This window comes from Canis lupus, chromosome 10, assembly GCF_003254725.2.
Source record: "Canis lupus dingo isolate Sandy chromosome 10, ASM325472v2, whole genome shotgun sequence".
Classification (NCBI taxonomy): Eukaryota; Metazoa; Chordata; class Mammalia; order Carnivora; family Canidae; genus Canis; species Canis lupus.
This window is the reverse complement of record NC_064252.1, coordinates 68,208,671-68,235,261: the sequence shown is the minus strand read 5'-3', so window position 1 is coordinate 68,235,261 and position 26,591 is coordinate 68,208,671. Positions and strand designations below refer to the sequence as shown.

The 26,591-nt window shown below is 37.6% G+C and overlaps 1 protein-coding gene across 3 annotated transcripts in view; it reads left to right on the top strand.

Moving 5' to 3' along the window:
- The window catches only part of PPP3R1 (protein phosphatase 3 regulatory subunit B, alpha), a 65,936-nt gene that overhangs the window by 25,330 nt on the left and 14,015 nt on the right, over window positions 1–26,591 (top strand). For all 3 annotated transcript variants that reach the window (XM_025470032.3, XM_025470040.3, XM_025470047.3), the window contains exon 2: window positions 7,674–7,713. In XM_025470032.3, coding sequence (XP_025325817.1) covers window positions 7,674–7,713 — 40 coding nt within the window. The remainder of the gene's footprint in view (window positions 1–7,673; window positions 7,714–26,591) is intronic.

Genomic DNA, 26,591 nt, shown 5'->3' with positions numbered 1-26,591 from the left:
AGACTCCTATTGAGTTTTTTTAAAAAAATAAGCTTTAGGGGCACCTGGGAGGCTCAGTCGGTTGAGCATCCAACTCCTGATTTTGGCTTAGGTCGTGATCTCATGGGCTGTAAGGTCAAGGAGCCCTGTGTGGGGCTCCGCATGCTTGTTCCCACTCTCTCTCCCCTTCCCCACCATCCCCCCTCCCTGCTTGTGCATGCACACATTTGGATGCTTTTTCTCAAATTTTTTTAAAAATCAGCTTTATTGAGGTATAACTAACATATAACAAATTTTAAGTGTATCGTTAACGTCATGACAGTTTTGTAAGCACCACCACAATCAAGATGTGTAAACATTGCTGTCACCTTTAAATGTTACCAGTACCCCTTTTCACTGACCCTCTTAACCTCTGGCAACCCCTGATCTTTTGGTAACTGTAGTTCGCCTTTTTTAAAAGTACTTATAGACCGGGATCCCTGGGTGGCTCAGGGGTTGAGCGCCTGCCTTCAGCCCAGGGTGTGGGCCCGGAGTGTGACCCCGGGGTCCTGGGGTTGAGTCCCGCGTGGGGCTCCCTGCATGGAGCCTGCTTCTCCCTCTGCCTGTGTCTGTCTGTCTGTCTCTCTCTCCCTCCCTCTTCCCCTCTCCGTGTCTCTCACAAATAAATAAAATCTTTAAACAAAAATAAATAAATAAAAGTACTCACAAACGGAATCACGCAGCAGGTAACCTTTTGTATCCAGCTTCTTTCACTGACTGCTTTTGAGACCGATTTATGTTGTGTGTATCGGGTGTCTTCCCTCTTCCTCAGTAGTACTCCAGTGTCCAGATATACCAGTTGATCCATTTGACGGTTGACGGACACTTAGGTTGTTTCCTCCTTGGGCTGTTAACAAAGCTTCTGTGGACTTACATGCACAGATCTTTGCATGGGCATGTTTTCATTTTTGAGTGTCCTGTTAAACTCGCTGATGGGAATCCATCAGACTGTTCTCCAAAATGGCTTTGTCATTTGGGGTTCCCACCAGCAATGTATAAAAATTTCATTTGCTCCGTAGCTTCACCCACACGTGCTATGTCAACATTTTTACCTCTAGCCACATACACAGTGTGTCTGGGTGTTGACCTCTGTTGCTGTGTTACAAATGACCGTTAACTTAGCGGCTTAAAACAGGGCCTGGTGACAGTGTCATAGTTGTGTAAGTCAGAAGTTCTCTGCAGGGACTCACAAGGCTGCAGCTCAGGTGTGAGTCAGAGTGAGCTCTAGTCTGGAGGGTTTGGGGAAGATTCTGTTCTGAGCTTGTTTAGGTTGTTGGGGGGACTCAGTGTCTAGCTGTGGCACGATCGCCGTCTCCGTTCCCTGGTTCACTGTGCGCTGGAGGCCTCTCGCCCTTAGAAGCTGCCTGAGTGCAGTGGCCTGTTCGGTGGCATGCGGTGCGCTCCCTCGTCCTGAATTCTCCTCTGGGTTTGAATCTCTGACGTCCACTCTTTGCTTCTAAAAGGCTGTTATGATTAGAGCAGACCCACCTGAATAATCGTACCAAGGTCAGCGGGTGTGGCACCTTAATTACATGTACACAGTCCCTTTGAGCCAGTCCCTAGGCCTTAGTATTTGAGTAACCGGGAAGAGCCGTTTGCACACCTAGGCCTGGGAGTGTCGTGCGGCGGGGGTGGGGGGGGGTGGGGGGGTGGCATCTGAGAACCCTGCCTAGCACCTAACCATGTGCGCTGCATTCTCAGGAGCATTTGGTATGTCAGTTTCTAAATTCCGGGCATATATATACTAGTTGCAAATATTGTATCTAATTGTAATTTGCATTCCGCTAATGTCTAATGATGTGAAACATCTTTTCATCTTATTTGCTGTCTTTATCTTTTATAAAATACCTACTCGTGTTTTGTCTTTTCCTTTTTAAAATACCCATATCCATTTGTTTTATCATTATTTGTTGCAAAGGTTTTTTTTTCCCCATTGAATTAACCTGGACACCTCTGTCAAAAAGATTGTGTGTGTGTTTTACATTTTATTCTGTTCCATTGATCTTTATGTCTGGTCTTACACTGATACTCTATTAGTGACTAGCCTTACTCTTAAAGTCAGATAGTGTAACTCCTTCGACATTGTTCCTTTTACAAATTGACTACGTAGGTCTGTATGGAAATGCATTTGCTTTTTGTATACACCTTGTATTGGGTGACTTTGCTTCATTTTTTTAGTTGTGATAGTCTTTTGTAGTTTGTTTGGTATTTAGATACATAATCATGTTATCTGCAAGTAAAGGCAGTTTAACTTCCTCTTTCCAGTCTGTATTGCCTTTTATTTCTTCTTGCTTGCCTTATTGCACTGCTGCAGATAGCTTTATCTTGTTCCTGATCTTAGGGAGAAGGCATTTAGTCTTTCACAATTAAGTATATTAGCTGTAGGCTTTTTGTAGGTAGACTTCATGGATTGAGGGAGATCCTTAGCTTGCTGAATTGTGGTTCTTATTCTATCATGAATGGATATTGAAATTTGTCAGATGCTTTTATTGTATCTGTTGAGATGATCATATGGTATTTTTTCTCTTTTTAGTCCATTACTGTAGTGAATCACATTGATTTGGAATATTAAACCAACCTTGCAATGCTGGGATATTCCTCAGTTGGTCATGAGGAAACAATTTTATGTTTTAAAATTTTTTTCTCGATTTGCTCAGATATTGTTAAGGATTTTGTGTCGGTTGTCATGAAGAAGTAGGAGAGTATAGTTTTCTTTTTTTTAATTTTTATTTATTTATGATAGTCACACATAGAGAGAGAGAGAGAGGCAGAGACACAGGCAGAGGGAGAAGCAGGCTCCATGCACCGGGAGCCCGACGTGGGATTCGATCCCGGGTCTCCAGGATCGCGCCCTGGGCCAAAGGCAGGCGCCAAACCACTGCGCCACCCAGGGATCCCTAGTTTTCTTTTTCGTAATGTTTCTGTCTGATTTTGGTACGAAGGTATACTGGCCTCATTAAATGAGTTAAGGCGGCATGTTTTTTACTACGAATATATGATCAAATTGACTGGTGAAGCCAGCCAGGTCTGTAGTCTTCTTTATAAGAAAGTTTTTAACTCAAATTCAGTGTATTTTTATAGCTGTAGAGTTATTCGGCTTTTCTTTTTTTTATCTTGAGTCAGTTTTGTCATATTCTGTCTTTCAAGAAACTTGTCCATCGAAGTTGTAAAATTTGTTTTCATAACATTGTTTAGAAAATTCCTTTATTATTATTTTAATGTCTCTAGGGTTTGTATTGATTTGCCTGGGGGGTTTACTTATTGACCTTTTCCAAAAAATGGGTTTTTGTCTTTATTGATTTTTCTTGTTTGTCCACTTCTATTTTATTTCTCTTTTTTTTTCTTTGTGATTTCTCTTGCTTTAAGTTTAACTTACTCTTTTTCTAGTTTTTTGTTTTTTAAGATTTATTTATTTATTTATGACAGACGCAGAGAGAGGCAGAAACAGAGGCAGAGGGAGAAGCAGGCTCCCTCTGGGGAGCCCGAAGTGGGACTCGATCCCAGGACCCTGGATCATGACCTGAGCCAAAGGCAGAGGCTCAGCAACTGAGCCACTCAGGCATCCCTCCTTTTGGATTTTCATGGGTTTTTATGGAAAGGCTTCATTACATAAGCATGACTGATTAAATCATTGGCATTTGGTGATTAATTCATCCACTAAACCCTCCTCCCCTAAAGGAGGGTAGTGGAGCTAAAGTTCCAACCCTCTAATCACATAGCTGATTCTCCTGCAACCAGCCCCTATCTTTAGGTTCTTTCTCAGCTTCACCCCTTAATATAAGAAAAGACACCTTTAAAAAAAAAAAAAAAAGAAAAGAAAAGACACCTTTTTATATAGTTCTCATTTAAGAAATTCCAAGAGTTTTAGGACCTTTGTGCTAGAAACAGAGGAAGACCAAATATAATTCTTATTATAAATCACAATATATTTAGGATTTTTAACATCCTCCTAATTGAATCCACTCTTTTAACATTATGAAATAGCCCTCTTTATCCCTGGTAATATTACTCGTTCTGAATTCTACATTATCTAGTATTACTAGCCACTGTATCTTTCTTTGGATTAATATCTGTGTGGTATATCTTTCTTTTTAGTTTTAACCTAGCTCTAACCTCTGTTTAAAGTAGGCTTCTTGGGACATCTGGGTGGCTCAGCAGTTGAGCGGCTGCCTTCGGCCCGGGGTGTACATGGTCCTGGAGTCCCGGGATCAAGTCCTGCATCGGGCTCCCTGCAGGGAGCCTGCTTCTGCCTCTGCCTGTGTCTCTGCCTCTCTGTCTCTGTGTCTCTCCTGAATAAATAAATAAAATCTTAAAAAAAAAAGTAGGCTTCTTATAGATGACATACAATTGGATCTTTTTTTGTTTGTTTAAGATTTATTTATAAGACTTCCTGTGTGCTTGTGTGAGCAGGGAGTATGAGCAGAGGGAGAGACAGAGAAGTGGGTTCCCCACTGAGCAGGGATCCAGACATGGGGCTCCTTCCCAGGACTCCGATCATGACCTGAGCCAAAATCAAGAGTTGGATAGTTAACCAGCTAAGCCACCCATGCGCCCCTACAGTTGCATCTTATTTAATTGTAGCTTTAGAATGATTACTTAACATTGTATTATTTTCAGAATGTTTAGATTTAAATCTGCCATCCTGCTATTTTACTTCCTATTTTTTTCCACATTTTTTGTTTCTTTTTTCCTATTTATCTGCCTCCTCTGGGTTGAGTATTCTTCATGATACCATTTTATTCATTTTTTTATTAGAAATGGTCGCTCTAGGGTTTAAAATACACATCTTTAACATCATGCTGTACTTTCAAATAACATTGGAATGTTTCCCTCATACTGTAAGATCTTGACAGCATACATCACTCTTCTGTCTCACATTGATGCTGCTCTTGTCATAGATGTTACTTGTGCAGCACGTTATACACTCTAGAATACATTGTTACTGTGTTTGTGTTAAGCAGTCAGTTATATTTTAAAGGTGTTTAAAAATGAGGAAAAAAAAAAGCCACATTTGCCATTTCTGGTGATCTTCATTTCTTGGTCTAGGTCCACATTTCCATTTAATGTCATTTTTTTTTTTTTTTTTTGCCTGAAGGATTTTCTTGCGATATTTCTTATAGTGCATGCGTATTGGAGCTTAATTCTTTTAGTTTTTGGTTATCTGGGGGAAAGCATTTTGCTTTGAATCATATTTTTTTGAAAGCTATTTTTGCTGGGCACAAAATCAGACAGGTTGAGGTATGAGTTCTAAGTTTAGGAGACAGATGAGGCATTCACTCACTGTTAGTGGAAAAGCACTGAAGGGTTCCACCTGGGCTGGTGCTTGCTGCTTGTGGATGCTGGCCAGCTGGGAATGATATAGATAGAGGAGGGATGGCATCATTTATAAAGAATTGATAACATTATAAAGGCCAGTGAGTTGAAGAAACCTGGACCTGGTTTCAGAGTTCTCCCTGAAACTACCATAGAACCCTTTTTGCCTTCACTTCTTTTTTTTTTTTTTTTAAGTTTTATTTAAGTAATCGCTACATCCAGTGTGAGGCTTGAACTCATGACCCTGAGATCAAGAGTTGCATGTTCTACTGATTGAGCCAGCTGCTCCATACCCTCACTTTTAAGACAATTACAGTATTAATCATTATTGTTAATAAAACACAAACCAAAACAAACCAAACAAAAAAGACCAACCCAACTCAGAATGACAATCCAGAGTATCATTGTACTCTTTCGAGAGCCTCTCAAGAAACATACTTTTAATAGAGTGTGGGGTTTTTTTTTTTAATATTTTTTAAAAAAATTTAGGCCTGAAATATGTGATGCAGTAAAAGATAGGAATCATGGTAAGAATCTTAAATAAGGGGTGGAATAAACAACTCTCTCTTGTTCATTACTATCAAGTTTTCTTAATGGTTGCCATTTCTTCCATTTTTAACATATATTTGATGTTTAAAGTAATCTGAAATTAATTCTGGAAAATTGCAGTTATCTGCTATAATTTTCAAGGGAAAGGCTAATTATTGGTAACAGAAGAATTAAAGATGCAAAATTACTGATAACCTTTTTTAGAGCTCAAACTTATAGCTAATGAACCGGACTAAAATATGTTTTTCAGGCTGTATTCAGTAACCTCTGAGGCTCTGCTAAGTATATTCATATGTTAATCCTATTGTACACATTGCTAGACAGGGTCAAGATTAGGTAAATGGAATGAACATAGGATGTGTGGTATTGATTTTATCACTGAACTTTTAAGAATTCAATTATTTAAGGATCTGTAGACTTTTTAAAAAAGTTTATTTATTTATTTATTCATGAGACCCAGAGAGAGGCAGAGACACAGGCAGAGGGAGAAGCAGGCTCCCTGCGGGGAGCCCGGTGTGGGACTCGATCCCAGGACCCTGGAATCATGACCTGAGCCGAAGACAGATACTCCACCGCTGAGCCACCTGGTGTGCCCGTAGACTTTTTTCCCCAAGATTTTATTATTTATATTAGAGATGAGGACAAACAGACCCCACGCTGTGTGCAGAGCATGATGAGGCCTGGATCCCATGACACTGAGATCATGACCTGAGCTGAAATCAAGAGTTGGATGCTTAACTGACTGAGCCACCTCAGGTGCCCGTAAATTCTATAGACTTTTAAAAGATCTTCATGATTTTTACATCATGTGAGTCTGTTATACTTGGAGTTTTTAGTGTTTTAGAATTACTCCTGGTTTTATCACTAAGCAAATGATCTGATCATTCACCAGGTACTTGACTGCCCTGGGCTCAGTTCAGTAAGATTCATTAAATGTAGACTCTGGGCCAGGTCTGTAGTTTTTTTTAGAGCTCTTTTTTCCTTCTATAAATTTAAATGGAATCCTGCATAGAAAACAGATGGTTGGTTTTATATATTTTATAAGTTAGGAATTCAGGTAAATTATCAACGGAGTTTTATTCATGAAATAAGACTTCTCAAGAAAAAGACTTGAATTGGCTGTCTTACTTTGGACCCATTTTCTTATGAATATTTGTCTTATTTTAGTTGAGCAGCATATAGAAAATGGTTTCAGTGCAGGTATAAATGCTAAGAAGCTCTTCTTTTTTAAGAGCTTTACAGTCCCGAGAAACTTCATTAAAATAGAGGTGACAGGGGACGCCCAGGTGGCTTCAGAGTTGAGCGTCTGCCTTTGGCCGAGGGCGTGATCCAGGGATCCTGGGATCGAGTCCTACGTCGGGCTTCCCGCAGGGAGCCTGGCTCCCTCTGCCTGTGTGTCTCTGACTCTCTCTGTGTCTCTCATGAATAAATAAATAAATCTTAAAAAAAATAAATAAAATAGAGGTAACAGGAGAAGTTTTTTTCTGAACTTTGTCCCAAATTGAATTCAGTTAGAGCATTGATAGTCTTCAGTATGTTACAATTGGGTATTCAGCATATTTAGGGCATTAAAATATTTAAAATAAATTTTACTCAAATGTTTGTGTAAGTCACACAACTCAGGTCTGTTTGATTCAAGAGCCCTTTCTGTCATACTATGTAAAAATTTTTTATATCTGAAAACTGTAATTTATAGATCTGGATACTTTGGTTTTTGGCTTATTTCCCTATGTTTTGGGACACAAATCGCCTTTTAAATAAATTTGTGACTAATTATTATTTCTTTTTTCTAGGGAAATGAGGCAAGTTATCCGTTGGAAATGTGCTCACACTGTAAGTCAGATATTCTTGTTATCAAGAATGTCTTTTGTTTACACATCTCTATATATGTATGTATACATATCAGGTCCGTCTATATATCTATACAGCTAAGTTAGCCCTTAGCTATTTAAAATGGATAATGAATTTGACTTTTAGTCTTTATAAGTTATTAAGAGTTGGGAAATTTTAAAAAATAAAGTTGTTCTTTATATCTGCACTATGCTGTAGTTACAGATTAACCCTCAAATCTCAGTGGAGTAACCCAACAGAAGTTACTCAGATTAACAAAGTTTCAAGTAAATGGCTAATTTATTTATCCTTTGGTAACATAAAGTATTTATTGAAGGCAATACTTCCGTAGACCAAGTAGCTATTGCAAAAGAGGTTTCTTAGGAAATGAGGAGTGTAAAAAGTGTGGGTGGTCTGGTCATTTCTGACAGTACTGGAGAATGTAAAGAAAGAAAAATGACAGTTTTAGAAATTCTAGATCAGTCAGGATCAAGGGGCTTAAATAAAAATCATAAAGTCTCTGTGTAAGAGGGTAGAAGTATAAATTGTTACCTCAGCATATTGCTAGAATTGACCAAAACCAAACCTAATTATGACTGGAGACCAGGGGTTGGTAAACTGCCTGCTGGGAGTTTTTGTTAATAAAGTGTTGTTGGACTATAGCTTTGCCCATTTACTTATATTTTGCCTGTGGCTGTTTTCATGTGACAGTGGCAGGACTGAATAGTTGTAACACAGACCATATGGTACCCTAAGCCTAAAGTGTTTACTACCTAGCCTGTTACAGAAAAAGTGTGCCAGACCCTGTTGTAGACTGTAGTGGTCTTCTGGATTTGCGAACTGTCACTTCTGGGAGTGTCTAACCTACCTTTGAAAGACGATCAAGATTAGAGCAGTTAGGTACTGGTGCTCCAGGTGTTACCTAGATCTGTAATTCTTACCCTGGAAAAGTTCCCGTGTCAGTTTTATAGTCTCTTTAGAATTGAAAGGGTTCTGCTCAGAATTGTGCCTTGCCACTTACTGTTTAGTTTGAGGATGTGACTTTTTTTTTTTTTTTAGATTTCATTTATTGGAGAGTGTGGGCGAGAGAGAGAGCAGAAGCAGGGGGAGGGACAGTAGAAGAGAGAAAAGCAGGTTCCCCACTGAGCGCAGAGCATTGATGCAGGGCTTCATCCCAGAACCCTGAGATCTGACGTGAGATGAAGGCAGATCTTAACCCACTGAGCCACCCAGGCGCCCCGAGCATGTGGCATAATTATTTCTCCAGTTGCCAGTGAGCAAAAAGGAGGTCTGGAAATCTGTAATTAGATGGGCATCAGGCTGCAAATAGAGTTGGGATTGGCTGTTGGGATTACAGCTCTGATAGGAAAGAGGTATTAGGAAGTTAGTTTTTGTTTCCTCGTTAAGGTTAAACCATGTCATGCTTCCTCATCCCTCCAAAAACCACCTCAATTCTATGTTCTTGATGAGGCCTTATGTAATTGGCATAGCCTTGAGTGGTCTTCTCCACTCTTCAAGTAGTTATTGTCTGTTTTGTTCTTTTAGTATTTAAATTGTGCTTTTTAAAAAAGCAAGAAGGTTCTTTATTTTATTCTGTAAGGTACTGTCTTTGGCTCTGTGATATACAGATAAGTAAGCCCCACACGGTACTTACAGTCTGGCTATTGAGAGGAATTACTACAGTATAAGTAAACCATTATGAGAAATAAAAACAAAGGTTCTAAGGAGGGAAGATTAATTTGGCTATGGATGTTAAGAAAAGCTTCATGGAGGTTGTTTTGAAAGCTGTTTAAGATTTATCCAGTACAAAGATGGGCTATTCTCATTATTCTCATTATTTAATTAATTAATTAATTTGTTTGTTTGTTTGTTTTTTGCCTCTCAATTCAGTGTTCACTTCTTATTGAGTTAAATTACTGTAGGCCACTGTGACTTTTTGTTGTCTGTTAGCTAACCTGGCTGAGCTAGGAAATGTATACTGTGCTGGGGTGATTTGCTCAAAGTTGAGACCTTAGTTGTAACTTGGCCTGAAAACTTGGAAAAGTGACTGAGTGCAAGATACTACTTTAGATAGTTTACGCAGAATACTAATGGGGGAATAGTTGGAAGTTTGAGTGGAAACTCAGCTTTAGCTAGTTTTTACTGCTGATGAAACCAGTATAATTCTGAATGTTTCTGATAAAATTGGTAAACACAGGTCTGGCTTATTTTGTAGACTGACTGAATATAGATGAAAACAAATCTTTTTTTTTTTTTTTAAGAATTTATTTTAGAGAAGGAGCATTAATGGGAGTGGGGACAGAGGGAGAGGGGAAGAGAGAATTCCAAGCAGACTCGACACTGAGTGGAGTCTGTTGCAGGGCTCCATCCCACGACCCCAGGATCATGACCTGAGCTGAAATCAAGAATCAGATGTCCAACCGACTAAGCCACCCAGGTGCCCCAAGAGATCTTTTATCTGAAAAGATTTCTCAATTTTCTTTCATTAGAAGGTGACCTATGAAGATCTTGGCAGATTCTGAAGGCATGTCCTTTAACAAAAACAGCTGTCTGTAGAAACCTTGAAGACATCATTAGCTTTTAGGACATTGCTCTCATTTTGCGTAAAAAAAAGTCAGGCAATTCAGGCAATTTTGTTTCTGGTTTGAGAATATACAGATGACGTGAAAGTGTAGAGACTTGACTTTGTGCTGTTAATTTCTGCTCTCAATCAGACTGTCACAGGGAAGTTTACGTGTTCATATCCCTGAGAATCATTGTTTTTCTTTGTTATGAGAACAAGACTTTTTCAGAGAAAAAGTTAATCTACGGTTAATTTAATTTCCTCTTTCATTTTTGCATTCTTTTTTCCTCCTTAATTTGGACTAGCTTAATTCCATTCAGTATTTGTTTTAAAGATTTTACTTATTTTAGAGAGAGCATGCACAAGTGGGATGGGGGTCAGGGGGAGAATCTCAAGCAGACTGCCTGCCTGCAGGTGGGGAGCCCCAGAGATCATGACCTGAGCCAAAATCAAGAGTCAGACACTTATCCGACTGAGCTACCCAGCAGCCCCCCGTTCAATTTTTAAATAATGTCTGTCTTAAAGAGTGATTTAGGGTTGACCCTCAAACCTTTATTCATTGTCTCAGAAATCTTTGGTGGAAACTCTTTTAATATCAAAAATTTCATTTTGAGTGTGTACAGGTGAAAATATGTTAAAACATTTTATTCCTTTGGGGTGCCTGGGTGGCTCAGCTCGGTTAAGCGTCTGCATTTGAATCCGGTCATGATCCCAGGGTCCTAGAATTGAGCTCCACGTTGGGCTCCCTGCTTAGCTTCTCTCTCAGCCCACTCCCCACACCTCACCCCACTCATGCTCATGCTCCCTCCCCTCTCTCACAAATGCACACATGCTCTCTCTCAAAGAAATAAAATCTTAAAAAACAAAGCAAAACCCATTTTATTCCAGAATACTATTTAGTATTAAACTTATTTGTCATTAACTTTGAAATTGACTTCTGGATTTATTACTTCGATTAAGATATTTATAAATGTATCACATAGTTCATGTTTCTTTTTTTTTTTAATTTTTTTTTAAATTTTTATTTATTTATGATAGTCACAGAGAGAGAGAGAGAGAGGCAGAGACACAGGCAGAGGGAGAAGCAGGCTCCATGCACCGGGAGCCTGACGTGGGATTCGATCCCGGGTCTCCAGGATCGCGCCCTGGGCCAAAGGCAGGCGCTAAACCACTGTGCCACCCAGGGATCCCAGTTCATGTTTCTTAATCTACCAGCTGTGCTTTACCATTTACTTACTAATCTAGTGATCCTGAACTCGATTTTACCTAGTTTGTTGAGAATTGCTTATATTTTGATTTCTTTTGAGTCAAACTGTAGAGCTGGGTAATGGAGAGAGGGATGAAAAGCTCCCTATAGTGTATGACTTGAACATCTGGGTTTTGAGTTGTTACCTTGTTTTACTGTTATAGGTAACCTTTTAAAAAGATCCCTGGATTGTCTGTTAGCTTCTAAATATTTTTAAGATTTTAGGCAGGTAGTCTTAAGAAAAAGTGAGGGGCTAGCTATCCAATTTGGGTATGTCAGCACCTACAAATCTGAGGTTTTAACAATGAAGTCCATGACGTATAATAATGTGATAGGCTGCTACAGATTTGAATAATTTTGTAGCTGGTGTGCAGAAATCAGTTACTTTAGCTGGTGAAAAAGCCTAGCCAACTAGTTAGCAAAAGTATGATGAATTCTTGGGTCTCCTTCCAAATGTTAGAGCAAAGGATAAGGAAAAATATACAAAAAAGGAAAGATTTGGGGCACAAATGCAGAGAGTAATAGCATCTGCCTAGGGGAAATTTCAAAGGATATAATAGATAAAATAGCAAAACTAATCAGTGAAATAGAAAAATTTCCTCACCTGAAAAATCAAATCTTCTGATTGAAAAAGCATTCTGATAACCAAGTTTAGATAAAAAAAGATTAATATTTAGTCTCAACTTTTGTAATTTTAAAATCCCAGGAGGAAACGAACTAGGGGTGGTGGAGGGGGAGGAGGGCGGGGGGTGGGGGTGAATGGGTGACGGGCACTGAGGGCGGCCTTGACGGGATGAGCACTGGGTGTTATTCTGTATGTTGGTAAATTGAACACCAATAAAAAATAAATTTATTATATAAAAAAAGAAATAATAAAAAATAAAAAAAATAAAAAATAAATAAAATCCCAGGAGTAGAAAGAAAAACCTCAATGCTGCTAGGCAAGGGAAAAAAATGCCTAAAAAGAAAAGGAATCTGTTGGCATTGGATTTCTTAGCAGCCCCAATAGATATTAGAAACAAGTGGAGGAACATATTCGGAGTTCTGAATCCCTAAATCCAGAATTTGGTTCCAGCTTAAATGATTATTCAGGTTTGGGACCAAATTAAAGATATTGTCAGCAATTAAAGGGCTTGGAAAATGCACCTTTCGTAAGTTCTTGAATATGTACCCAGAGAAATGAAATAGAAGTTAAAGAACATAAAATGAGATCTAAGAAATGAAATCTCTCAGACATCAGTGAAAATCACAGGATAACAGCTATGCCAGTGGGCCTAGAAAACAGTTGGTACAAATTAGAGCAGGAGGCCAGAATTGTCTGTGAAGAGTGTCTTCAAGAAGAAAGAAAAGCCATAATATAAATTGTGTCCTGGAATCTTCTCCCTCCCTCCCTCCCTCCCTCCCTCCCTCCCTTCCTCCCTCCCTCCCTGCCTCCCTCCCTCCCTCCATATCCTCTTCTTTTGGAATTTCTTGAAGTAAAAGGCAAGTCAAAAAAAAAAAAAAAAAGAAGCCCTGGATATATAGTATCACATTATTGATGATAAACCAGATTGAACTCTGGAGCAGCCATAAATAAGTCTTGAATAATTCGTGTTGCAAGTAAAAAGACTCTTAAATATCCATTCTTTAGTGAAAATACCATATTCTGGGGGGAGTTTGGGATGGGGAGTGGTACAAAGCTAAAGAAAAGTGCAACTAAGTGTTTAAATGCAGCATAATATTAGGAACAAATAAAAAATAAGAGGAAAACCTGGAGAATATAGTATGTAATGAGTTGTGGTTGGATTTGACTTACAAAACAATGGAAATCTTTAAGAGATCTGTCTTTTGAATAAGATACGTTACTGACCTCACGTGTACACTTGGGTTTAAAAAAGTGTGACTTTTAAGCCATGGTTATTAATAGCAGTGGGAAAATTCATTGTGTTTTTATGATCTTATAAATACATGCTTTTTCGGTAGTTATTGCCTGTTTTGATTAGAACCACAGTATAGATAAACCAAAAGGAGAAAAACAGCATCAATACAAACACCTTCAGTAGGAAAGCCAGTAATATATAAGTTAGAGAACATCTCAGTAATACACTGTTTGATTTTTATCTATCCGGAATGAGAACATTCTTATTATTCCCTTTTCTCCACATTTAGCCTGAAAATGCAGGTAAAGGAACAGCAGTGTCTAGTATCTCTCAGCCTAAGCTTCTGTACTGTTCACATGGAACTAACATAGGAAGAGAAATCAGATCAGAAAGGATTTCAAGAAATCCTGTCACTCAGCTTTGCCATCGAGCTTTATAGTATTGAGCATCTTAACTCTCTGGGTCTGTTTCCTCATCTTGAGTTTTTCATCTCCAAGGTTTCTCTGAACAATTTACATTACATGGCTTTTCTGTGATAAATTTTCTTCTGAAGCTCAATTACCTCTGGAAATAATTTTAAGAAAAAATTTTAAGATTATTACAACTGTACAGCTATTTTTGACATTTTTGGACAACATTCCTATGCCTGAGTGATTTCTAGAATGATGGATCGTTTATGGTCATGTCTTTTATATGAGGTAGAAAGCAGTCAGTGGAACATGCAGCATTAACATTTTGAAGGAACATTCTAGAAGAAAGAAAACAGTTACCAATATTAGTAACAAAAGAATTTGAAATCATTACAGATCCTACAGATGTTAAAAGAATAACAATGAAATGCTATGAAGAATTTAATGCCAAAAAGTTCTGCATCTTAGATTAAATGGGAAAATTTCTGTAAAAACAAATACCTAAAACTGACACAAAAGTAGAAAGTCTTAATAGAATTGTATCTGTTAATGAAACTGTATTCTTTTTTTTTTTTAAGATTTTATTTATTTATTCATGAGACACACACACACACACAGAAGGAGAGAGGCAGAGACACAGCAGAGGGAGAAGCAGGCTCCATGTAGGGAGCCTGACGTGGGACTTGATCCTGGGTCTCCAGGATCACACCCTGGACCGAAGGCGGTGCTAAACCGCTAAACCACTGGGGCTGCCCTGAAACTGAATTCTTATTTAAAAATCTTTCCACAAAGAAACTCCAAGCCACGTGGCTTTACTGGTAAATTCTAGCAAACATTTAATGAAAAAAAAAATCATAATCTATATTTCCTTCAAAAAATAGAAGCTAGCATTAGACCATTGGCAATATCAAAGACATTATAGAAAACTGTAGACCAACATTCACCATGAATGTAATGCAAACATCCTTAAATATTTTTAAATAGAAGCCAGCAATATGTAGAAAGGACAGTAAAACATGACTGAGTGAAACTTATCCTTGGAGTAGGATTTTTAAATAAACAATATAATTCACTATGTGGTTAGAAGAAGAGGAAAAAAACAATGATCTTATCAATAGATGTAGCAAAATCTTTGACAGAGTTTAGTGGTAAATACTCTTAGCAAATTAGGAATAGAAGGGAACTTCCTAGATAAAGCATCTGTAAAAACCCTATAGTTAACATCAAACTTAATAATGAAAGACTGAATGCTTCCCATCCAAGATTGGGGAAAAAAGATATAGTTTTTCCACTCCGACCAAATGTAGTCAAAATTGTACTAGAAGTCCTGGTCAATACATTAAGTCCAGAAAAAGAAATATAATATGTTCAGATTAGAGAGGAAGGAGTAAAAAATAAGAGCTTTTATTTTCAAACAATGTCATTGTATAAATAGTAAATCTTGAGTTACAAGAAATAAGTGAATTCGGCAAGGTTGTAGAATACAAAAAGTGTGCAAAAATCAGTGGCAATTTCATATAATCACAATGAATAATTCAAAATGAAATTGACAGAAATACCATTTATAAAGAATAAAAATGAGCTATTCATGTAACCTAATAAATGTAATATTTGTATACAGAAACTATAAAACATTTCTAAGAGAAACTTAAAAAGACCAATAAATGAAGAGAGAGAATCACATTCATGTTTTGGAAGACTTGGTAAGGCATCGGTTCTACTCAGGCTGATGTACAGGTTCATGTTGATCCTTAGCAAATTCTCAGCAGGCTGTTTTTTTTTTTTTTTTTTTTTTTTTCCCTTAAGATTTTATGTATTTATTCATGAGAGACACACATACAGAGAGAGAGAGAGAGGCAGAGACACAGGCAGAGGGAGAAGCAGGCTTCCTGCAGGGAGCCTGACGTGGGACTTGATCCCGGGACTCCAGCATCATGCCCTGGGCTGAAGGCAGGCAGGCGCTAAACTGCTGAGCCACCCAGGGATCCCCTCAGCAGGCTTTTTGTGAAAATTACCAAACTAATTGTTAATTCCATTTGGGAATGTCCAGGTCATAGAAATGCCAGAACAATTTTGAAAAAGAAAAACAAAATACTAGGACAATGCTCCCTGATTTAAAGATTTACTATAAAACATAAGACTAGTATTGGCATAAGACAGAAATGAATCAGTGGAACAGAGTGGAGGGCATAGGTCCATACACCTGTATACACATATACACACACATGTAGCTTCACTGGTAAATACATAATTTGATTTGTTTCTAATTTGTATATAGTTGAAATATAGTTGACATTGTGTCAGTATAATATGTAAATTTAAGATGTACAACATGTTGATTTGTATAATTGATTTTTTAAAAGATTTATTTATTTGAGAGCAGGAGGTGGGGAGAGAGAGAAAGGGGTGCGAATCTCAAGCAGACTCTGTGCTGAGCGTGGAGCTTGACACAGGGCTTTATCTCATAACTGGGATCATGACCTGAGCCAAAATACAGAGTTGGACGCTCAACAAATTGAGCCACCTAGGCGCCCCTGATTTTTCACAAATTCATTGAAGATACCACTGTAAGGGATACTTTTCAATAAAATACAACTATATTTCTATATGGAATAAAAATTTACCTCTACCCTTACTTATACCATATACAGAAAATTACATGGGTCATAGATTTAAACATAAAAGCTAAAACTATGGAACTTATAGAAGAAAGGAGAAAATCTTCATGACCCAGGATTGTCAAAGATTTTTAATACATATAAAATACAAATCATAAAAGAAGAAAATGGATTTCATCATAATTGAACATTTTTGCTGCTTTATTTATATTGATTAATTGAGCATGAGTGGAGGGGAGGGGCAGCGGGAGAAGGAGAGAGAATCCCAAGCCGACTCTGCACTGATGCTGATATAGGGCCTGATACCATGACCTGAACCAGAATTAAGAGTTTTGACACTCAGCTGATGGAGCCACCCATGTACCCCACTTTTTTGCTCCTATGAAAAGGCAGCTTATAGATTGGGAGAAAATACTTGAGAAACCTACTCTCTGACAGGACTTGCATCAGTCAGTATATAATATAGACAGAATTTCACAACTCTTTCAGACAACCCAGTTTTTAAAAGGTAAAAGAGGGATGCCTGGGTGGCTCGGGTTGAGCGTCTGTCTTCGGCTCAGGTCGTGATCCCTGAGACCCAGGATTGAGTCCCGCATCAGGCTCCCTGAGGGGCCTGCTTGTCCCTCTGCTTGTGTATCTTCCTCTGCCTTTTTCTCTGTGTCTCTCATGAATAAATAAAATCTTAAAAAAAATAAAAGGATAAAAGATTTGAACGGTTACTTCACAAACGAAGATAGACAAATTGACAATAATCACCTGAAAAAGATGCTCAAGATCCTTAGTCCTCAGAGAAGTACAGTTTAAAACTATACAGACGGCTGCCACCCACTAGAATGGCTAAACTTAACAAGATTGACAGTACCACATGTTGACAGGAGCTCCAAATGGGGACCTCCTAGAGTTCTCACACATGGATGAGGAGAGTGTAAAATGGTACACCGCTGTGGAAAGGTTTGTGATGATTATTGAAAGTTCATAAAGTTCCTTATATGCTTACCCTGTGATTCAGCAAGTCCAGGAAAACATTTGTTGACAAAAGACTTTGTGAATATTCTTAGCAGCTTTACTTCTTATAGTCCCAAACAGGAAACAGGTGTGTCTAGTAACCGGTGAATGCATAAAAAAAGGAGCGTGTGTATCCATAGAGTGGACTATATATACTACTCTGCAATAAAAAGGAACAAACTACTGACCTATAAAACAGCTTGAATTAATATAGAAAACTAGAGAAAAAGTAGATACAAGAGTACGTCATATATGATCCCATTTATTATATGAAATTCTAGACATTGCAGAAAGCAGAACAGTGGTTACTTGCTCTTGGTGGTAGGGGACATGATTGTCTGCAGAAGAGCGCAAGGGAACATTTTGGGATGATGGAAATGTGCTTTTATCTTGATTGTAGTGATGCATATAATCACTATTCATTTGTCAAAACCTATAGAACTGTGTATTTAATGATGTATTTTTGGAGTGTCAGTTATTTCTCAAAGTTGGCTTAAAATTTCTTATTAGCATCCTACAATTGATAATTCTTTTTTTGGTGCTGATGTCTAGCTTTTGCATATTTGACAGTTCATTTTTTTTTTAAGATTTTTTTTATTCATTTGAGAGAGAGCCAGCAAGAGCATGAGCAGCGGGGAGGGTTAGGGGGAGAGGGAGAAGCAGACTGTCCCCTGAGCAAGGAACCCAATGTTGGGCTTGATCCTAGGACCCTGGACCTGAGCCCAAGACCAACACAGAACCGACTGAGCCACCCAGGCGCCCCTACTTTTTTTTTTTAATTATATGAAAACTATAATCTAGAAACACCAAAACTGCATGCTGCCTCTTGGATTAGAAAATGATGATATCCCCTAAATTTGTGTGACTGTATAATCGTGTTGCATAAAATACTTTTTCTGTTATTTCATAATATTGGTAGATTGTTTCTTTGCTTTGTTGTCAAACAGTTACTTACACAATGTAAATATTAAACTGCTAATCATACACAAGGTCATTACAGAATTTGGGATTTTTTTTTGGAACTTCTTATGGTTTTATCTGTGACCATCTCGACTGCGCCCTCTGGTGGTTTTTGCAGCTTACTTGGGGTAACATGAAAATACAGTCTTCCTTTGTAAGGAGATATATTTTACAAAAGACCTTACAATGTCAAAATTAAACTTTATGTTGAGAAACTACCCCAGTACCTCGTATTGATGACACTGTAATGATTTATTCTTGTGGCAGTCTTTATAAGAGTCCTTCAGTTCATGTTTCTTCGTAAGTAATTTTGTTATGCTTGGTAGTTCTTTCTAGAATATTTCTAGGTAGAGATTCTGAGATTCCTTGTTAGAGTAATCCTTCCTAACAGTTTTCATTCTATAATATAGTTCTAAATTTTTACCATAGAAAGTAGATTGGGGAAGCTCTTCTTGGAAATATCACCATACAGTCAGGATGAGGCTGGAAATTTTCATGGTGCCAGAAATTAAGGAAGTGCTCAAAATGGGGATTGTTGGTAAGTCACATAGGAGCCAACTTGAGGTAGTACCTAAACAAAGCTGGAAAAATTTGACTAACAAGTAATGACAGTATTGGACTTTAACCTATGGAAAATATCTGTGATCCATGCTGTGATATGAATAATTAAATAAGGAAATAAAAGGAGAAGGAACAGTTTTTAATTTTTTCTTAAATAGGAACATTTCAATTAATGTAGGAAGAAAGAGGGGAAAAGAAAATCATTGTTAAGCAAATAGTAATAAAGTCTTGCCCACAAGATTCACCTATAGGTGCTAAAGTTGGGTCACACTTTTAGGAGAAATAGGCTATTTGCATAGCCTCAAAGTATTGGCCCCCCCCCCCCCCCCAGCCGCCTTCTCTGATACTTTTAATACAAAGGGGAGAGGTAATAGATTTATAGTGGAGAAATCTGACAGACACCACCCTGGCCGGGTGACCCAAGGTAACATCACTAGCAAAAAAGACATGACATCATGAATCCTTTGATAACAATGTGCTGATGAGGACACATCATCATTTCTATGGTATTCTTGCCCCAAATGCCCAAATTCATTCTAATCATGAGAAGACATCAACAGGTTCAAGCTGAGGGACATTTTGCAAATTACCGGATTAAAAGTTTCAAGAACATGGAAGACCAGGGAAGAATTAAAAGCTGTCACAAATTAGAGGAGACTAAGGAGAAATTATTTTAAAAAATGTTAATGTCTCACCAAACCATAGTACAGTTATCAAAATCAAAAAATTCACATTGGTACAATACTATTAAATTGCATGTTTGAATGAAAAAACTGGTGACATCTTAAAAGCTTTCCAAGATTCTAAACAAGATCCCACATTACATTTAGTTGTTTCTTTCAAAATATTATTACTGCTACAAGATTTGAAAAGATTTACTTTGTTTTTGTTGTTAGATGATTAATAGATAATAAATTATTTATAAATTGGCTATTTAAAAGAATTTCCTCGGGATCCCTGGGTGGCGCAGCGGTTTGGCGCCTGCCTTTGGCCCAGGGTGCGATCCTGGAGACCCGGGATCGAATCCCACGTCGGGCTCCCGGTGCATGGAGCCTGCTTCTCCCTCTGCCTATGTCTCCGCCTCTCTCTATCTCTCTGTGACTATCATAAATAAATAAAAATTAAAAAAAAATAAAATAAAATAAAAGAATTTCCTCAACGAGGAATAATCTTGTTTCTGTTAACTACTGTGCAATTATTGGGAATTGGCTAAAGTTCAAGGAAAGTTTATTTCTCTACCATTCTGCTTATTTCTGTTCATTTTGAAAAATCTCAGAATCATGTAAAAGAGCTTAGACTTCAAAGTAGTTTTTCTAAAAACAAAAACAAAGTAGTTTTTCTATTCATCCTAACAGTGGAGTAGCATCTTGGTGTGTATGTAGTAATAAGAATAATGCTTTAGCAGCTAGAGACCTAGATGTTTTCTATATAATACTATTTGGAATCTCTTTTATCCTTTTTTTCTAAATGAGAAAGAACTATGAAGGGAAATGGTTGAGTTTATCTGAGAGAGTGATGATTGAGTGTGCAACCTTCTATCTCGTATTATATTACTCTAATATTAATACATCCAGTTGACAGTATTTATTAAAATTTACTGTAGTTCTCTTCAGTAAATAGTGTTGGGAAAACTGGGCAGCTACAGGCAAAATAATGAAACTAGACTACTTTCTTACACCATACACAAAAATAAATTCAAAATGAACTAAAGACCTAAGTGTGAGACCTGAAACCATGAACATTCTAGAAGAGAGCACACGGGAGTAATGTCTCTGACATCAGCTGTAGCAACATTTTTCTAGATACGTCTTTTGAGGCAAGGGAAACAAAAGCAAAAATAAACTCTTGAGATTTCATCAAAATAAGCTTCTGCACAGCAAAGGAAGCAATCAAAACTATATGGCAGTCTATGGAATGGGAGAAGATAGTTGCAATGACATATCTGAGAAAGAGTTAGTATCCAGAATATATGAAGAACTGATGCAATTCAATGCCAAAAAACAAACAATCCAGTTAAAAATGGGCAGATGACATGAATAGACATCTCTCTAAAGAAGATACCCAGGTGCCAACTGGACGCACACAAAAAATGTTCAACGTCACTTATCACTAGGGAAATGCAAATCAAAATTACAGTGATATATCACCTCATACCTGTCAGAATGGCTAAAATGAAAAAGACAAGAAACAGGCCTTGGTGAAGATGTGGAGAAAAAGGAGCTCTCCTGGAGCCCCAGGAGAAACATGGAGGTTCCTGGAAAGGTTAAAAATAACCCAAGAATCCAGTAATCATACTACTGAGTATCCAACCAAAAAATAACAAAAACACCAGTTCAAAGGGGTGTGTGTACCTCTGTGTTTATAGCATAGCAGCATTATTTGCAATAGCTGAATTATGGAAGGAGCACAAATGTCCATTGATAGATGAACGGATAAAGAGATGGTATATATATACAACAGAATACTATTTGGCTAAAAAAGAATGAAACTGCTATTTGCAGCAATATGGATGTAGCCACAGAATATAGTGCTAAAAGAAATAAGTAAAAAAGATAAATACTATACGATTTCATTGATATGTGGAAATTAAGAAACAAACTAGCAAGGGGGAGAAAAGACCTGAACCAAGAAACAGACTCAACTCTAGAGAACTAATGGTTACCAGAGAGGAGGCGGGTGGAGGGATAGGGGATATAGGTGATGGGGATTAAGGAGGGCACTTGGGATGAGTGAGCACTGGGTGATGTATGGGATTGTTGAGTCACTGTATTACACATCTGAAACTAATAGAACACTATATGTTAAGTATACTGGAATTAACAACTTAAGGGATCCCTGGGTGGCTCAGCGGTTTAGCGCCTGCCTTTGGCCCAGGGCGCGATCCTGGAGACCTGGGATCGAATCCCACGTCGGGCTCCCTGCATGGAGCCTGCTTCTCCCTCTGCCTGTGTCTCTGCCTCTCTCTCTTTCTCGATCTGTGACTATCATAGATTAAAAAAAAAACAAAAAACAAAAACCTTAAAAAAACCCACTATCTAAATGCAAAAAAAAAAAATTCTGTAGCCAAATGAATTCTCCAAAGGAAATTCTTAATTATTTTATGTGTTAATGAGATTCCTGAAATCACTTGTTAAAATGAAGTAACTATCTAGATTTCATCTTTATCCTTGAGTATAGTGAAGGTGCAAGGATCTGGGTAAGGTCTCCACAGTTTAATTTGGTGTTTTCTGTGTTAGCAATCCATCAATTCCTTATTAACAACTTAAATTTCATAAACTGATGAAAAGATCCAACTTTTTAATGTCTTGGTTAAATTTAAGAAAATGATGTATATGACTTTTATAAGATTCTTTATTTTATTAGTACCTTGTATAATATAAATTGAATATTGTAGGCATTTTCAACCATTAAAAATGATAGTTTTTCCAAAGGTATCCTTACAAGAGGAAAAATAACATGTTTTAACTTGGCAAAACATATGAAAAAGAGTATCTCTGAGTCACAAGATGAGTCAAGAGGGTGAGGTGTTTTCCCCCCCCCCTTGTCCATCTGTTTTAAGGGAGTATGATCCCAAGCAGTAGAAAAAAATCTTTGATGAAACTTGGTACCAAAACTTGGAATCTAATCCTTAATATTTAACTTGTACTAAGTGCAGACCTGAACCAATTAATGGTACTACCTGTTTCAGAGCTCTGTGCCTAATTTGTAGGAGATTGGTAAGTGCCGATATTTCAAGAATTGAGATGCTGTGTCATGCTCCAGCATACGTTTAATCCTGCGGCACATGTGGTCTGCAGTGCTGGCGAGTGCAAGTGCTGAATAACTGCTTCGTGGTAACAGTAAAGACCAAATAGATTACTTTGTTCCATGCCTAAAATAACTTTTTTTACCATTTATTTTTGAACCTAGCTTTCTTAGATCTTGGATTTAAAAAATATTTATGGCATTGCCTTCTAGGCTGACCATTTAAATATATTGTAATTACTTAGGTACAGATTCCTCCAGTTGTTCAGTTAGCCTCAAATAGATAATAAATACTAGGTAATCTAATCTCTGTCTTAACTTACCATTGTGATCCACGCAGGAAGGAAGGGACAGAAAGCAGGAAATAAAACAGGTGATTGGAGAATAGATACTCCCTTCTTTCAAATTAAACTGGCTTCTTAAAGAATCTCAGGGTGAGTTTTGGCTGCGTGGGGTATGTGAGAGAGGTGAATAGAGATTAAATAGAACTCATTCTCTCCAGGTCTTACTTGAGGGGCTTTTTAAGAAGCCAGTTAAAGTGTGATCGCTGGCACATTGCTTTGCCTTTGAGGAAAGTTGTAACTACTCGTCCAGAATAAGTATCAACTATCTTGTAATATTTCATAAGATATTTAAAGCAAAAGACAAATTTTAAGATTTTACTTATTCATTTGAGACAGAGAGCATGAGCAGGGGGAGAGGGAGAAGCAGACTCCCTGCTGAGCTGAGGGCCCACCTTGGGGCTCGATCTCAGGACCACCCAGAGATCATGACCCGAGCCAAGGCAGATGCTTGACCATCTGAGCCACCCAGGTGCCCCCAGAAAATGGTTTTAAATGTTGCTTTAAGGGCTTTTGCCAGAGAATGAGTTAATGATACGTACAACAATAGAAGAGTTAGTACCTCCTCCCTTTTTTAAATCAGAAAAATTGATAGGAGTCTCCTAAATGGAGAGTTCGGGGAAGGACATTCCAATAGAGGGTATATAAGGAAGTGGAAGCATGAAATTTATGCTCTCTGATCAACTGTGCCAAGAGCATTGTAGCTAAAGTCAAGATAATGGGGGAAGAGAAGGATGGAAATTCAAATTGAGGCTAACTATTGTCGAGGGCTCTAGATTTTTTTATCCTGATTATATCAGGAAGCCACTACATATCGGTAAGCACGAGAGTTAATGATTTGGCTGAATGTGTCTTTTAGAAAGATTATTGTTGGCAGTATAAAGAAGTCAATTTGTTGGCTGATGATTTATCTTTATTCTTAATATTCCTTAGTCATTTGTCAAGACTGGAATGCTGTCTTCTGGATTAGTGGGGTTTTCTAGGTAATTGAAACATAATCCTTCACCTCATTTTCAGTTTCCTGATGTGACTTGATGAACCGTTATTTATGTCCCAGCCTTAGTAAATGGAATCTCACAGTGTCTGGGTTAGGGCGCTGCATTTCCGCCTTTGCTCCTTCCAGTTCCTGATACGCACTCGAGACCTGTTGCTAAATGGCATGGCATGCTGTTGGTGGACATACGGTCTCTCCTTTTCCACTTGCAGTATACGTTAGTGATCCTTTGTGTTCCGTTTCCTCGACGTCTTTTCTGGTTTCTGGTTGTAAACTAAGGCAAAACTAAATATTACCAGAAAATAGTTAACTCATCCTTGGTATGTACAGAGAGGAGAGTAGCTTTCAGCAAAATCTATGAACTTGGAGAAACTTGTGAAAGATTTGCTGATTGGTGTCTGATTAGATAAGTAGAGTTTTACTCTAAATTCTAATGGCACTTTGATCAGCAAATTTTATTTATTTATTTATTTATTTATTTATTTATTTATATTTATTTATTTATTTATTTATTTATTTATTTATTTATTTTTAAAAGATTTTATTTATTTATTCGAGATAGAAAGGCGCAGAGACACAGACACAGGGAGAGGCAGGCTCCCTGCAGGGAGCCCGATGTGGGACGTGATCCCAGGACCTGGTGATCACGACCTGAGCCGAAGGCAGACACTTCACCACCGAGCCACCCAGCCATCCCTGATCAGTAAATTTTAAATCTGAAACACAGTGCTAATTTAAAACATTCATTGAGCACCTTTTATATGCAGCGTACAGAAGAACAATGAAAAGTCGTGATTTCTGGTCTGGGGTAGGAGAGATGTGTAAATAAATAAATGAAAAGCATTTGAGGGACTTAAAGTGAAGTTTTTTTCTCCAAGGGTACAGGTATCCAATTTCATGAATTACAGAAAATCAGGTACTCAGAAAATAAGGTTTATCTGAACAGTTTGTTTTTTATCATCTGTTCATTAAGGAATATACTTTAATGGATAAAAGGCTCTTTGTAGTTGATGTGTTCATGGAGTGTGTGTTTAATCGTTGGAAGCAGTGGTTAGATGAATCGTGAAAGGCATTTCTGTTCTGTGGTAAATTTAGTATGTATTCTTGAACGTCTCAAATGCTGCAAAAAATCACATATCTGGGGAAAGTATGGATTGGATAGGCCACTCTGCAGCTTTGTTAACAGTACTTAGAAAAACTATAAAGATCTGAAATTTTTTAGCACAAATAACCTGTGGTGTTTGTAGCAGTTCATTTATTAGCCTTAAACTAGGACTTGTGCTTCCTATTTTGAACTTTCTTCCCGATCCTTGAGACATCTACTTCAGCAGAAACTTAATTTTGTAAAAATTAAATAATGAGCCAGGTTATAGTCACTTTTAATTGCTTTTCGAGGCTCGGTGGCGGGGAGACACGGAGGTGGAGAGATGAGGAAGTACATTTGCAGCTTGTTCATTTGTTATCTGTGCTTTTCACCCGATAACAATGTTGAAAAAGCCTTGAAGGTTTTGAAGCCACTAAACTTGGAGTTATTTTCACTAAAGGCATTTGTTTTCACCTTTTTTTTTTTTAAGATTTTATTTTATTAAGACTTGCTCTTTAATTTGAGAAAACTTGGTCCTTTTCCCTTCATAACACACTAGGAAAAGTCCCTGCGTACCAGTGGCGTTTCTGCTCCAGGACTGACAGGACTCAACTGCTTCATACCAGAGCAGCATCTGGTAGTTGGACAGTGTGTACTTCAGTAGTGCAGATAATTACAGTTTGTATTCCATTTTAAGATAATATTTTTATATTTAAAAAATCTGTTCTTTAGCTTTTAAGTTCTTATAATGAGGATGCCATATATTTGAATTTTCAAGAACAGTTTGTAGTCTCACTCTCTAATATTGTGGGCTATAATACATGTACACCCATGGGCTGCATAACATTTGACTTGTTAATTTTCTTTTAAAAGTTTCTTTTAGGAAGTTATGCTTTTAATATTTTATTCTGTTACCAGTGATTAAAATTATTTGTATGAATTAGTCTGATTTCTTAAAGGAATGAAAACAGTAATGTAATTTAGGAGAAAATTATCTTCTTCAAGAAAGTATATGCTGCTAAGAGACCTGATGCTGAATTTTTATAGAGTAATCACAAACTAATACAAACGGTTCTTAAGTTTATTTTTCTTTAAGGCATTAAAGAAAAATTAATTTTGTTAGCTCTGGTTCTTTTGGTTAAAAAAGTTGAAAGCTTGTGTTTTATTTACTTGCTAAGAGTATCTCTGGAAGAATACTCAAGAAACTGGCAACATTGCCTCTAAGGAGGGAATTGGATGTCTGCAGGGTGGGATAGGAGGAGGCCTTGAATTCTGAACCATGTTTAAACCATGAGCTATTAGAAATAAACTTTAAAAAGATAAGTGAAAATCAAGATACTCTGGTACAGAACGGAGATTGATTTAGCTTGCCTAGTAGGAATCACCTGACTTCCATGATCAGCTTAGCATTGCAATCCTATAATATCTTGGTGCGGTATACAGTTGGTTATGGCGTGGGCAGGCAAACAAAAAGGTAACCAAATAAAAATATCATC